The sequence below is a fragment of the Suncus etruscus genome, chromosome 12 (assembly GCF_024139225.1).
Source record: "Suncus etruscus isolate mSunEtr1 chromosome 12, mSunEtr1.pri.cur, whole genome shotgun sequence".
Lineage (NCBI taxonomy): Eukaryota > Metazoa > Chordata > Mammalia > Eulipotyphla > Soricidae > Suncus > Suncus etruscus.
Genome location: NC_064859.1, coordinates 15,341,495 through 15,357,481, shown reverse-complemented (window position 1 = coordinate 15,357,481; position 15,987 = coordinate 15,341,495). Strand labels below are relative to the sequence as shown.

At 36.6% G+C, this 15,987-nt stretch overlaps 2 protein-coding genes across 27 annotated transcripts in view; one reads left to right on the top strand and one right to left on the bottom strand.

The window, feature by feature from the left end:
* NRXN1 (neurexin 1) overlaps positions 1–15,987 on the top strand; it is a 1,163,035-nt gene that overhangs the window by 712,514 nt on the left and 434,534 nt on the right. The gene's annotated exons all lie outside the window — the stretch shown is intronic.
* Positions 14,753–15,202, bottom strand: LOC126023960 (guanine nucleotide-binding protein G(I)/G(S)/G(O) subunit gamma-10). The gene has a single exon (XM_049784386.1). The coding sequence runs from the start codon at positions 15,170–15,172 to the stop codon at positions 14,966–14,968; it is 207 nt and encodes a 68-aa protein (XP_049640343.1). The 5' UTR covers positions 15,173–15,202; the 3' UTR covers positions 14,753–14,965.

The following is a 15,987-nucleotide window of genomic DNA, read 5'->3' as shown; positions in this document are numbered from 1 at the left end:
TCATTTTGCATACTTATATCTTGGATTGCTATTTTACTCATTCGTTAAATATCTAAGGAATGATTTCTGTGTGAATGTTTTGTGTCCACAAGGTCACTCTGTATGGATGTGATGCATCTATGATGCCAGAGGATGATGGAGAGAAATAAGGGGCAGAGGATATAAGGTTGTCTGGGCTAGACCAACAAAGACATTTCTAGTTGCAATAAAAAACCCAAGCCACTGTTCCTCTTTGTACAAGCAAGCAAGTCAAACTTCTGTACAAACAAGTAGCCTCCAAGCATTCATAAACAGAGTTTATGGTCATATAATAATCTGGTATTCATCATGAAGTGATCAGATAATCATATCAGAATAGTGAACTCCCACCCCGTCATTTTATATTGTTCTTAAACATTCATGTCCTAGAAAGAATTTCTTGTACTATTCTTTCCACAGAGTTGCTGCTTGTGTTCCAGTTAACTGAATATAAGGTCTTTTTTTCCCATTAATAAATGCTTGTTTTGCAGATGAACATAAGACAGGGTATTTATTGATTTCAAGTCACACTAATATATAAATAATTGAGGCAGGTGGCAGTAATTCTCAAAAAACCTTTAGAAAAGTGGAGGCAATTTAATGAAAAGTTTCAGACTAGGAATTTGAAAAGTGTTCTCACTCTAATCGGCCCACTAACTTGTTGATTTTTTTAAAAAACAATAGGGGCCTGAGAGATAATACAGTGGATAGTGCTCTTGCCTTGCATGTGGCCAACCTGAATCCAGTGCTCAGCACCCCATATGGTCTTCTTTCCTGCCAGGAGAGAAATCTGAGCACTTTTTGGTGTGGCCCTCAAAAAAAAAATTTTTTTTTAAATCAAGAAAATAAAGTGGGCCAACTCTATTTTTATAGAGAAAACCATCTTTGCTCTACATTTGTTTATCTTTGGTATGAAAAGCAGCATATCTCATTTCAACTCTCTACTGTGCCTTCTTGCTTTTGTGTTTCTTCATGTGTATGTTTTCTCAATGGCATGGAAGAATGGCTCTCAGGCAGTGGTCAGGGGGCTTGGTGACCAATCCTGGAAGTGTTCAACTAACCTGGATAGTGATTCAGTGCTGAAGCCTGAGGCTTCCGTGTTGTCCAATTACATGGATCCATGGATCTTTAGCTTGCAGTGGGACTGCCAGAGTACTGGCTAGTAATTGTTAAAAAACAGTGATTGAAATTGGGCCAGGGGCATGCAAGACCTGCACTTGAGCCCCTGCATAGTCTCCTTGGCACCTGAGTGCATCTTCTGAATGAAAGAAATTCATAGGTGTTTTTAAAGTGTTGGCTATTCCAATAATGAAGTTGAAAGTGGATTTATATATGGCTTTTGCTTTCATTTCTTGAGTATGTGAATTTTAGTGAACTTTTAGTTCGAAGATATATCTGATAAGATTCTCTTACGTATTTTGTTTTTGTTTTTGGGTCACACCCAGCAGTGCTCAGGAGTTACTTCTGGCTCTATGCTCAGAAATCTCTCCTGGTACGCTCAGGAGACCATATGGGATGCTGGGATTTGAACCACGGTTCTTCTGCATGCAAGGCTCACGTCTTACCTCCATGCCATCTCTCCAGCCCCTCTCTTAAAATTTTTAACATGCTTGTTACTTTCTAGATTCTTAATGACTTTGAGTGTGCCATAAAAGGAGAAATTTTCAGCCAATCTCTGTTCTGATTGCTTTTGCTGCTTAGTTGTCCTTATTCTTCATGGAATTGCTTTATTTGGTGTATAAAAACCAGGGTCAGATTCAGACTACAGGATTGCTCTAGTTCTTACCTTTCAGCTGGAGACCTAAAGAATGTCTTATTTGTTTTATTTGTTTTCATGATTGTTTGTTTGCCTTTAAGCTCAGTCCTTTTTATAGCATATGCTCCATCCAGAACTTGGTATTAGACTTTTAAAAAATACTTGCTTTGCAAATGCAGAATTTATTTTCTCAAGTAGTTATCTCATTATGTCAAATTCTTCCAGCTTTTGATAAAACTTTGTAAACACAGCTATATATTATATACATATTTCCACAGTACCCTTCGTAAAGAGTTTCATTTAATCATCCTTATAACCCTGGTAGGGCTTATGATCTCCATTTTGCTGACAACTTAAGAGATTTAGGGGGTGCTGACTTCCTGGGTCACTTAATTAATTAGCTCTAGGATTTTTGCTTTCTCACTACCATATAAGAAGCAAGATTCTGAAAAGGATCCTGCCTGTGCATTGAAAGATCTGAATGTAGTTTCAGCATTGTCATTTTGCAATTCACTCTTCAAAAAAAAAACAAAACAAAAAAACAAATTTAAGAACAGAATTAACATCAAAGATAATACATTTTTATAGTTTAGAATTCTAAGTCAAGATGGGAATGAAGTATAATCTCCATTTTAATTGAAGGAATTTTAAGTAATATTATATTGGTATATTAAATTAAAATAAGCAGCAAGGTGGGAATGGATCAATGAGTGTCATTTTCTTTTTCTTTTCTTTTCTTTTTTTTTGGTTTTTGGGCCACACCCGGCCATGCTCAGGGGTTATTCCTGGCTATCTGCTCAGAAATAGCTCCTGGCAGGCACAGGGGACCATATGGGACGCCGGGATTTGAACCAACCACCTTACGTTCTGGATTGGCTGCTTGCAAGGCAAACACCGCTGTGCTATCTCTCCAGCCCCCATTTTCTTTTTTTAATTTTTAAAAATTACTTTTAACACTGTGGTTCATAATACAGTTATTGTTTTATCCAGTTATATAAGTTGTTCATGATTGAGTTCAAGTTGTAATGTCCAATACAGTGCACCTATCCTGCCACCAATTCCCCAGTTTTCTTCCCCTTCCACCCTCCACCTGCTCTCCTCTGTGGCAGACATTTTTCTTCTCTCTCTCTCTCTCTCTCTCTCTCTCTCTCTCTCTCTCTCTCTCTTTCTCTCTCAAACCATTTTCAATTTTTAATTGATAACTTTATACTTGGGCAGTGACACATAATGTTCTTCATCAAACAGTAGCAATTGTAGTGGGATTCTTTTACTTGCAGATAATTCATGAAAAAATATATTTTAGACCCTCAAGTACGCAGAGAGATAAAGAGATTACATTGAGCCAATTGTGTCAATTTAATATCTGTGTGATTTGTGCATTGAAACAAAATTCTGAGAGAAAGTTGTTTCTCCCATGTGCACTCAAAGTATTTAGTTATGGAAAGGTTAAATTTTAAATGGGTTTCTGTGAGTAATATGCATTTAAATTAAGCAGTTCAAATTCATAGTTTATTTTTCTGGTGATTGTATCTTAAGTGTATATAAAGTGGCACACAGATATATGCATATAAGTAAACATGTAAACAGAATGAGCCTCATGTAAAAGTTAGAGTATGAATGGTCAATAACTTGTATCCATGTAGGTTATATTTCTCTGTGTGGTACCTGTCAAATCATTGTGTTCAGTTCACAGGATACATTTTTATCATGTATTTTAAGAATAATTACCCCCTCTCCCAGAAACACACACAAGGCAGTAACATTTGCAGACTTGGGCATTACTTCTACACAGTTGTTTTGATGATCTGGTTGCCATTGGACTTGCTGGTAATTATTTATGTGATTCAGCCTGTCTTGGCTATTAGTTACCATCTGGTCATCATAGCAGGTTTTTTTCTAGATGATGACAGAACTACTAAAGAAAAGTGGTACTTGATGTTTCTGAAAACAGATCATTTTAGGTATTTTCCCCCCTCAGGAGAAGTTCATGTCTCTCTTGAACATTTCCTCTACCCCTTTTTCTCTTTCTCTCCTACCACACACATTCCTGTAAGTCATTTTCTTTCAATGAAGATGATTTGCTACAGACATTCACAGATGATTTTAAAGTTTGGAATCTCTATTGTGGCTTCAGATTAAATTTTCTGAAGTGTGTGTGGTGGTACATTACAAAGCAGCTCACTGAGTGGTTGGGAAGTTATTCTAAAGCAAATGTCAAGGGAACACATAATTATTACTGATATTATTGTTTAGTGGTATATTATAAAAATTCTGTTTTCTGGGGTTTTTTGCAGGATAGTATTTACTGTTATAATTATTTTATGTCTATTGATTTCTGAAAACCTTGATCTATCACTCTATGTCTACATTTTCACTGGACATTGATCATATTATACATTGAATTTTTCCAAAATTGAAGTAAGGAAACTCTCCTAAACATTCCCTGGATAGCCACCCTTAAACACTTTCAAAATTGGAACTTTCTCTTATCAGTCTTTATTCTTGTCCATTGCCAAAGTATTAACATATGCTAGAATTAGAATAATAAATTAATCTCTGTCAGCAAAGTGGTTAATTGGACATGCTGTTATATATGCAAATAATGTATTTGCTTTACACACTGATTATTTTTCTTAGAAACTGTCTTAACTGAGTTGATAGAGTTTATGAAGATATTCTGGACATCTTATGCCACCACTAAAAATAGAACATTGCTGATAAGTTGCTAATAAGTATACTTATATAACCTTGTATATGCAAGATTTGGGTATTTTTGATGCTTTTGTAATAACTGAATATTGGGCAACATTCAATTTTTCTTGTCACTAATGAAACTTTTCCCTCAGTTATAATAAACAAAGTTTTGATTTTGCTTTTATGTAAAATCAAAGCTGCTGGGGCCAGAGAAATAGTCCAGTGGCTAAGGCACTTGCTTGCCTGGCACCACAATCCCTGGCACCACAATTCTTGGATCCTGAATGCTGCCAGAGTGATCTCTGAACACAGATACAGAAGTAAGCACTAAGCACTGCCTGGTCTGGTCTCTATACCCAAATCTATCTATCTATCTATCTATCTATCTATCTATCTATCTATCTATCTATCTATCTATCATCTATCTATCTATCTATCTATCTATCATCTATCTATCATCTATTTATCATCCATCCATCCATCTATGTATATATAAATATTTTATTAGTTTACACAAGACTAAACTTTTGGTTTATATATAAGAAGACACTTAAATATTGTAGAGGTTTTATTTTCCTCATTCTTTGAATGTTGATTCTTTGTAGCATTTTTTCCCTCTGGCTCTTGGGGACTCCAGGGATTCTTATTTGTTTCTATTTAATTTATTTCAAACGTCTATAGTCATCTATTTGTTTATTTTTAGTACTTCTCCATATTTTCTTTAAGATGTTTTTCTATCTTTTGCTGTTGTCTGGAGTTGTTGTACAACTTATCTTTGAGCTCACAAATTTTGTCCTCAGCAGCTCTTACTCTGCTAGTGGGTAACAATGCGTTTTTTTATTTCACCTACCAGGTTTTTTAGTTCTGTCATTTCTGTTTGAGGTTTTCTCATTTCTGCTCTTCTATCCTCTTGAGTTTTGAAAAGATTGTCTATTCCATGGTTTCTCTTGAGTTTTTTAAATATCCTCAACATTTCCTTTCTAAAGTTCTTATATATGGCTTAGTACCAGGGGTCCTCAAACTTTTTAAACACGGGGCCAGTTCACTGTCCTTCAGATTGTTGAAGGGCCAGATTATAGTAAAAACAAGAATTATGAACAAATTTCTATGCACACTGCATATATCTTATTTAGAAGTGAAGACACAAAATGGGAATAAATACAATATGTGGCCCGTGGGCCGTAGTTTGAAGACCCCTGAGTCTTCAGAATTACCATCTTCATTCACTCAGCATGATAGGGTTCTGTGTTACTTTCCCATTGTGAACTTAGCAGTTTGGTGATGGTTTTATGAGGTGGGTCTCATTGACAAGAAGTGATTTGCAGATATAGAATGAAATGGAGCGTTTCTTGGTGTGGGCTCACCAACCTGGGAGTAAAAATGGCTGTTCTGAGTCAAAGAGGCACCCATTGCTGGACTGACTGTCTGCCTGCCTCCATTGGTGGGGGGGGGGCTGTGTGGCTGAATGGACCCCAGCCTGGATGACTTGAAAGACCCCTCTCCTTGTCCTGGTGCTTCTCTTTTCCTCAAAACACACTGACTTGGATGAAAATGGCTTTTCTGATACAAAGAGGAGCCTGCTGCTAGTCTGTAGTTTGCCATGGTTTCATGGGATTTTCCATTATTCTCATTCTCTTTTCTGAAAGGATTATATGGAGGAAGAGGCAGGGTTGCAAAGTCTATTAATTAACATAACTATATATTCCTTATCGTATATTATGTACTAACCTAAGTTCTCAGCAGACTGTCAACTCATTTCAGCCTCAGAATAATTTGTTTGTATAGCTATTAATAATCTCTATTCTATACGAAAGTCTACTAAGGTGCAGGGAGGTGAAGAGTTGGCCCTGGTGGTCTGGGGTACATGTTTTGCATGGAGGAAGTCTGAGTTCCACCCTCAGAATCCTGGATCCTCTGAGCACCACTGGGGGTTGGCCCTGAGAACCTCAACATGTGGGCAAAAAAAATTTCAAAACTTAAGAAAAAAGTTGTAAGCCTTGTTACAAAAATAAATTTTTGAGTCCTGGAGTTAAGCTAAATAGACAGACTTTCAACATCTTCATTAGGCTGCTAACAGGCATAATGTACCTGTCTGATAATTTTTTGTTTTCTCATACAATTTTTATCACAGCAGTCCTTGAAAAACCAGTTTAGAATAACTATACGAATTTACTTTTGATTTCCAACAGGTCACTTGACTGATGGCTTAATGTTGCAGCCATATTTTCCAACTTAATTTAACTGTAGCCCCATCACAGGGCTCCCCTATGCCTTGCTTCCTTATCACTGTGTTTATTTTGCTGACTTATTTATCTCAATATCCACTACCAAATTAAGAGTAAAAGAGTGATGGATTTAAGATGCTTACTGATGTTTATTGATTTCTTTCATTCTCGTTGGCAAATACTTTCCCCACCAAATTGATAGGTCTGCTGTGATAAAAGACTAATTTGCAAATGTGCTCATGATTTACAATTAAAAGAGAACAGTCTCTGTGTGTGATTATGTGATTATATTCCTCTGAGATGAAAGGAATTCCTCTGAAAATGGAGAAAATAAAATCATATAGTTTTAGAGCCAGAGTAGAGAGGAAAAGCTGGTGATGCATAAACTAATTTAAATTTTTTTCTAATTTTAATTATGGATTCTAATTATAAAATCTTGAAGATTTTTAAAAAAATCAAGTTGTGTTGTTCATCTCTATATGATTTAGATGACTACATAAGGAACCTAAGTACTCACTCATTTCTTTTTACTGTAAATTGGGGCATTGTTCAAAAGAGAATCAGTCTCTTAGCTATGTTTATCCTTTTTATTAAAAATATATTTTTTTACCATATCCAGTGATGTTCAGGGGTTACGTGGGGTTACTTCTGTCTCTGCATTCAAAACTTATCCTGGGCATTTCTCAGGGAACCATATGGGATGCCAGAGATTAAACTTGGATTGACTGTGTGCAAGACAAATATCATAGACACTGTAGTATCTCTCCAGCACTGTATTTTTTTGTTTCTCTACAGACTTCATATGTATCCTATAATATTAATACTATAGTAACCCTAGACATTTCCTAGTGAGATAAAGTATAGTCTCTTATTTCATTGTATTCCCTAGATGACTTTGGGCCAGTGTCAGAAGTTCTTTGTTTCTGCAAGAATAGAATAAGTCCTGAAATATCTATTTGGTTAAGCAGTTGTGAAGACAAGATAATGTTTAATAGCTTATGCAGGCTCTATAGCAAGATGGTGGTTTCTCTTTAACATTTCCCTCCTCTCCCTGAAATTCCATTAAGGAAAATACTAGGAAGAATTGCATTTAGTTATAAAAATGACTGTCCTCAGAGGTTTTTTCCCTTTTAATACAGACAGTCTTCTTCTCATGCAAGATTGATTTGGTGAGACTTCTTAAGTAAAGACAAAAGATTGAGAGTGGAATTCTCATCCTGGCACTTGATTCATCAAAACGAGTACAAAGTGAAGAAAACAGACCATTTGTTTGCCCTTTGTCTCTGTGGGAATTATATCAGGAAAACTGCATCAGAAATTAACTACTCTCTTACAGATGGATTTCCTTTTGCTATATTATCCTCTGGAAAATCCCCTAGGAATTTTGATTAGGTCTCCATAGAATAGAAATGGGCAGAAGAGGACACACTGAAAAGGAGAACTTAAGAAAATATAATTCTATAAACCCCACCCAGTTAGCTTTTGAAATATCATTAAGTGCAATGCCTTTTTACCCTGCTAGTATTACAATGAAAATATCTTTCATTAAGAGAAACTATTTCCTTGCCAACAATCATCATGTTACTTCCATGACTGTCACCATATTGATGATTCTAATATAGTCAGATGCTTAGCCCATACCAGTTCAGCTACAATTATGTATTTCAGAACAGTCAGCTACACAGAACTGCCCAGCAACAATAATTTAACACCTATTTTAAAAGTTAGCTTCCCAGTGGTCCAGGAAGATATTACAGAGCTTGCTTTGCCAAGCTCAGGCCAACCTGAGTTTGATTTCTGGCACCCATTATGGTTCCTCAAGCCTGTCAGGGTGATCCCTGAGTGCACAGGCAGGAGTAACTCCTGAGTAACACACCAGGTGTGAAACCCAAAACAATAAAACCAAGCCTAATAAGTTAGTTCTCCAAATTCTTGAACATGTAACAGGATTTTAATATTTCTACTTCTTTTCTTTCTAAAAAGAGGCAGTTTGGGTCATTGTATAATGAGCATATTTTTTATGTCAGTTGGAGGCAGATTTATTGCAGGCAGGGCATTAGTAAAGATGGTATAAAATTTGGGACAGGGCCACTTAGTAGATTCAACCAACATTTCTTGCCTCCAGAGCCCTTAACTGCTTGGAGATGTCATCAACAGTCAAGAGCCTATATGATCAGAGTCTTTCAGTAGCAGCAAAATGTGATAAGGTTAATATTTTATTTTAATTGTCCTTCCCGGAAAGTTTTCTTCATATGTCATATATTATGTCATATATCTACAACAGAACTATGGAACCATGACTTGAATGATCACCACAGCATAATCTGTGGGATCATGAACTCGAATTATCACCAAATGAGAGGTGGTTGAGTTTCTGGGTAACAGAATATGGTTTCCAGTGTTCTTGCCTAGTTTACTCAGGCAGGTCACATCAGGGTCCCCTCTCAGGCCTTCCTGCTTTCCTACATTCTCTAGTGTTTTGGTCCATGTGCAGACTCTCCATGGGAAGTGCCCAAACTGGGTTAGGGCATCCCCCAAGAATATGCCTTGCCATGTGCTTTCTAGATGTTTTAAACCTAAAGAAACCATCGGGGCCAGAGGTCCCACAAATGCTGTAAAGGTTGTTTTAGAAATAGAGAGGTCACTTTAGAGATGGAGGTCTGGAAGAATTTTAAAACTCTAGGAGCAATAAGGCAGTGTGTGTGTATGTGTGTGTGTGTGTGTGTGTGTGTGTGTGTGTGTGTGTGTGTGTGTGTGTACTTTAAACAAAATAAAGATGTAATTTTTTTTACTCATTCTGCACAACTGAACCTGACTTACAGAATCAATGTCTCACATGCTATGAGCAGACGTTCAACCCATGGAATAATATATACTTTTTACAGCCTTAGTGAGAACAGTAGAGCAGGGAGCAGATTCTTATGTTAGCTGTAAAACACACCATACTCTCTAGATGCTCATTTGGAGTTGGCACAGAGGAACATATTCTTGATAGATGGACAGACACAGGTACACATGAAAGTCTTGCCAGGACACGGCAGGCAGTCTTCTGTCTCTCCGGCCTTGGGGATGCCAGAAGATGACACTCCTGGTTTCGAGTCCCACATCTGCCAAGATCAGTATAATGGAGCCAGAGAAGCTGGATTTACTTCGTTCAGCCTCATTCACAATATGCAGATATTTAGGGTGTTACCCAAATGTGAGTGTTTATACATTCTCAGCTGGTAATCATTGTTTTCACCAAGCCAAAATTGCAGAAAGGAATCAGTCACCAATTCTGAGCTGGTACCCATTCTGAGTATGATTTTGGCTCCTGGTCTGTCCAAGGCCAGAGACCTGATAGAAACTAGCAAATCCATCCTTAATCTACCTGCTGCTTATTCTTTCAAACCTTGCCAATGTCAGAGAGTGGTATGAGCCACTTTGTCATTCTATCACCGATATACTAGGAGTCCATCTGACTCTATCACACTGGCCAGATAGATACCTTCTTCATTCCCCAGATGATTATTGGAAAGTGGCCTATAGGAAATGTCCTATTGCTATGTCACGAGGTGCTTTATTGTATTTTTATATTTATTGGGACATTAATAATTAAGAATTATTTGTCATGTTTGAACTGACATGATAACCCCAAGAATTCTGTAGCCTAAATATGGTAGAATCGCCTACCCTGTGGAGTTGGTGAAACAAGGGAATGTCATTAAAAATGGCCAGACTTCCACCATAGATCTGGGACTAAAAATCTTGAATTCTGTAGCCTACCAGGCAATTAGGTGAGCCAAGTTTATTGTTTTGTCTTATAAACATAAGTAAATGATGATTCTTTTAGTTTTCTGGGCAGGAACCATCACAAGAGACCAATTTTTCTAGATCTTCTAGGCTAAGAGAAAAGAATTATGACACATTGATAGAGAAAGTCAAAAAAGAGGTAGGTAGTTATGTAACATGATCAAGATGAAGAGATTGGCTTTTAAAACAGGTTCATGAGTGGAATTATTCAACTCTTGGTCTAGCCTGTTGGGTAAACTCACTGTGTTCTGAATGTTGTGACAATAACTCAGAAAAATGTGTATGTGCACTTTAGACAACACTCAGGTTTAGAATATCTATATTTCATGAAAGCCCTGATGTTTTTCAAATGAAAGGTGACAAGTTGTACATAATTATTATATAGAATTATTAATGAGCCCTTGGGAAATTGAGTGAATCTTTTAAAAAACCAATGATTTAAATATTCAGTTCTTCTCCAAGATAGAAATGAAATTTACATGAGAGAATCTCACGTAGAAAATGTATTCTGTACACAATGGAATACTATGCATCTGTCAGGAAAAATGAAGTCATAAAATTTTTTCTATACATGGATGAACACGGAAACTATTATTCTGAATAAAATGAGTCAGAGGGAGGGAGATAGACACAGAATAATCTCACTCATCTGTGGAATTTAAGAAATATAAAAGATAGTATGGCAATAATACCCAGAGACAATAGAGATGAGGGTTGGAAGGACCAGACATGATATAAAGCTTACCACAAAGATTGGTAAATTCAGTTAGAGAAATAACTACACCAGCAACTATCATGACAATGGTAGTGAGTTAGTGAAATAGAATTTCAGTCTCAAAGATAGGTGGGGGTGGGGGGGGGTCAAGGGTGGGGGGGGGGGAGGAGGGATATGGGGAGCATTGGTGGTGGGAAGGTTGCACTGGTGAAGTGGACCAGTTTATGAAGTTTATGACCGAAATCCAACTACAAACATGTTTGTAATAATGATGCTTAAATAAATTTTTAATTAAAAAAGAAAATTATTTTTAGGGCCAATTGATAGTACAGTGAATAGGGCACATGCCTTGTATTTAGTCAATGTGCCCAGGTTTGATCCCGAGAATCCAATATGGACAGTCCCTTGAGTCTTGTCTGGTGTGATTTTGGATGAGAACTGAGCTAGGAGTAAATCCTGAGTACTGCCAATTCTGGCCCTCAAACAAAACAATAACAAAAAAGATAACATTTACTTCGCTTTTAATAGAATAAAAAAAATGTTGTTCTAATGGCAGGAAGGATTGCATTTTTCCTGAAGCAAAAACTTCCTCCAACCTGGAGTAAATGTGTACAGATTAATCAATAAGTTTAGATCATATAATTGAGCTACATTCCAAATATTTGTCTGTAAAAAAAACTCTATAAATTTTCCAAGTTGCACTCTAATTTTTTTTTTTATCAATTATGCTCTCTTAGGACAGAATTTATGCTCTTCCTATTAGAGTCCCCAACAATAAATATTGAAAGATACTGAAATGTTGAAGAACCAATCCAATTAGACCATAGATAAAACCAACTATAGTTTATTCTGTGATTTTTGAGTCTACAAATAACTGGAGGCATGAACCTTTACCTCATTTCCTGTGATCCCCCAAATACTATATCTTTCTTCAATATTCTCCATTTTCTATATTCTATATATCCTCTCATTCTATATCTTCAGTGTCTTGAGAGCTTTGAAAAAAATTATAAAATGTTGTCTAGGGCCTGGAAAGAGAGTACCGTGGTTAAGGAATTGTCCTCACATGTGGTCAATACCAGTCCAATCCCTGGTGTAGCAGAAAGTCACCTAAACTGAGCACAGAGTAAGAATTAACTTTTGAGCACTGCTATTTGCACAACCCAGCAATAAGTGCACAAAATAAAGCATGTTGTACATTGAAAATCAGGATATTTGGAGTAATGGCTCACTAGCTGTTGACTGGATGATCACTTAAAAGTGGGACAAAGGATCTCTGGTCTTATTTATGGATTTGTTTTTGTGGTGGGGAACATATTGGGGCCCACAACTAGACCCACTCAGGGGGTAGGCAGACTCTGTGCTGGGCATAGATCTTGTTGGTGCTGGGATACTTGTACTGTGCAGGACTGTGGATCAAACCAAGTTACTCTCTGTTTCTTGTGAAGTGTGTTATATAACATATGACATAATGGTTCTAAAGGACCTAAAATTATGTGAAGAACAAAAACAATATAATGATATATGTAATCCGGTTACTTACAAGAACAGTAATACTTTAGGCTGATGTAAACAGATGATTCTTATACAAGAAGATGGACTCAATCCCCCGCACCAAATGGTCCCTTAAAGTTTGCCAAGAGCCACCTACCCCCAGCACCAACTACCCTGGCCAGAGATGGGAATAACCCCTGAACACCGAGAGAGATGTGTTATAAAAATAAATAAAAACAAGATTCAAATGATTTAAACCTCAATGAGGGGGTTTAGAAAAGATAAAAAATATCTCCATTGTATGCCTGTCACTGATTCATTAAATTTTGTTTGCAGAATTTACATTTCCAAATATCTACTTGAAGAGTCTCTAAGTGGTTCTTCAATAACTTTTTGAGGAATAAGAGCTAACACCATCATCTTACACTGTAGAATTTTACCAAATTCTTTGTAACCTTCTAACACACACATTGTCTAATGAACTCTGAGGAGTGACAGCTTTATGTAGAAGATTGAAGGAAAATCACTTGGATAAGGGAGAGTGATTGGGGAAGGTATCTCATCTGATATCCTGATATCATCTAAGATCAATTACTCTTGACAGCCTATTAACAAGGATATGCAATGTTGAGTGAACTGCATTTCTCCTACAAGGAGAAGTAGACTCTGAAGGTTCTGTTTACAGACAGACATGAATATTGTGTTCATGGCATGGTTGTTTCCCTTCATGAAGTTGACTTTATATCGCAGTTTCAATTTGGAGGGTTCCTGTGTGTGTCTCTGTGAATAGATATGAACACATTTATAATTTAAAGTCTGCATACCTTCTTCTTTGTCCCTTTCTGTGTGAATACTTTAACTGCTTCTTAGTATCCATAGGATACATTATTTTAGGGGTCAAAAGATAGTTTGGGGGGAAGGCACTTGCCTTGCACTTGACTCCCCCCATATTGGTCCCTGAAGCCACAGATATCCCCCTGAATACTACCAAGACTTAGCCATGAACTTTTTTGTGTGCCCAGTAGGGGGAAATAATTTTGTAGTTCTTTTTTTTTTTTTTTTTTTTTAATGAATTAAACAAATTTTATTTCCAAGCTTTTTAAAGATTATAGACACAATATATCCATTAAAGTTGTCCCAAATTAAAGGCACATCATCAAACACTTCTACCATCAAGAATGCATTTATGGAGTTTGATCTGTGACCATCACATATGGTCCCACTAGCCAGGAGTCATTTCTGAGCAGAGCCAGGAGTAAACCCTGAGCACAGCAGGGTGTGGCTCAAAAAACAAAAACAAACAAAAAAAGAATGCATTTATGTTGTAAGATATTCATTTTACTTTGATTTTAATAATATGCAATGTTCCTTAAGTCATATTTTAAACATTTTTAAAAGATGAGATAATAATAGTTCTTTTTTGAAGTATAAGTACAATGTAAAGAAACTTATAAAAGGGCCCGGAGAGATAGCACAGCGGTGTTTGCCTTGCAAGCAGCCAATCCAGGACCTAAGGTGGTTGGTTCGAATCCCGGTGTCCCATATGGTCCCCGTGCCTGTCAGGAGCTATTTCTGGTAACTCCGGGTGTGGCCCAAAAACCAAAAAAAAGAAAAAAAGAAACTTATAAAAGGCAAAGATTAACTTGGCTTCATACACAGATGGACAATCTTATAACACTAGTCTTTCTAAAAAAAGTTTACTGTTCTCATAGTGTTTAAATTAAAACAAAATTTTAATTAAGAAAGTTCAAGATATCATTTGATTATTGAAGTCTATTTCTTCCAATTTTATGTCTCATTTAGAAATTGTAAGTTCACTAGAAAAAAAATCTTGCCATGATACAAAAATCTTATTCAGGAACAACAAATGATAAAAATTTTTTAATAAACAAGTATTCATTCCCCAAAATGTAAATATACAGTAAACAAAACATACATAATATGCCAGGTATACAAATACAAATTTACTAATGAAAGAGGTCCATTTTGGAATTTTTGGTGATAAAGTATTTGTCTGAAGTACAGAGTATTAGTCTCTCACCCTCTCCCACGCAAAATTCAAATCATTATTATTTAAATCTATTCTAGTTTTATTGGGTTTGGGTTAGGGCAAATTTCTGTATAATTCTGGCTCTAGGTCTAAGTCATAGGAAATGTCTGAAATATCTTAAAGTAATTTGACGAGAGATAAGTGTTTTCTTGGAACTTGGAGGCAGCCATTCATAATATGCACTGGAAAACATTCTTCAGCAAACTTCTTCTGTACAGTCTTCAGAGTAAAACACAGGATCTGGGCTCCCGGAAGGGGTTACTTCCAGCTGGAACACCAACTAGCAGGGCATCCTTGCAAGCGTTCTGCATGCAGTACTGCTGAAGCTCTGCGGCAGCCTGGGAGACCTTGATCCTTTCCACGGCCGCCTCGAGCTTGAGCTGCTCCACCAGGCGCTGCAGGGCGCTCAAGCTGGCCCCGGAAGACATGGCGGCGGCGAAGCTCCCTCTGGGCGCGGGGAGCCGGGCCAATTTTGTAGTTCTATATGTGAAGTATTGTGTAATTTCTTGGGGATTGAACCCAGGTTGGCTTCATGTAAAGCAAATGTTCTAGACACTGTGCGATGACCGGTCGGTCATTTATTTTACCAAGGTTATTAGTTGTAGGATTAGCATTTTTTCTTCATTATATATTATTTACAATGTTTTTTTTTTTTTTTTTTTTTTGAGTTTTTTTCTCTTGTTGTATTCTCTTTTTGGCGTAGAGGGAGGTGGCACATCTAGCAATGCTGAGGCCTTGCTCCTGCCTCTGTGCTCAAAGATTACTCCTAGTAGACCCAGGAGACAATATGGAACACTGAGGATAGAACTCAAATCAGCCTCTTTGTGAGGCAAGTGTCCTGCTTAGAGCATTATCACTCTATCTTCAGTCTTGTGTTCTTTTATGTCATTAATGTTAAAAAATTTTTAACTATCAATTATCTTAAATCTATTATACCTTTCTAAATAAATAACATTGCTGTTGGGTGATAATTTTTCATTTTTTAAAATTTATGTAATGCCAAATATATATCTAATTTAAAGCAGAAACAGGAAGGTTAGAAATTACTTGACTTCAACTTATAAATTTAAAAATGAATACACTGAACCCCACTAAGGTTCCATATTAAGCTCTGGGTTTGTTCCTAAGTTCTGTACTATATTGCTTTCTCTCAGCTTTATTCATGGGTTATTAATGAATAACTAACATGTTTAATCCATATATAATTAGTGATAATTTAAAACTGTGTTTTTAATTACTGAAG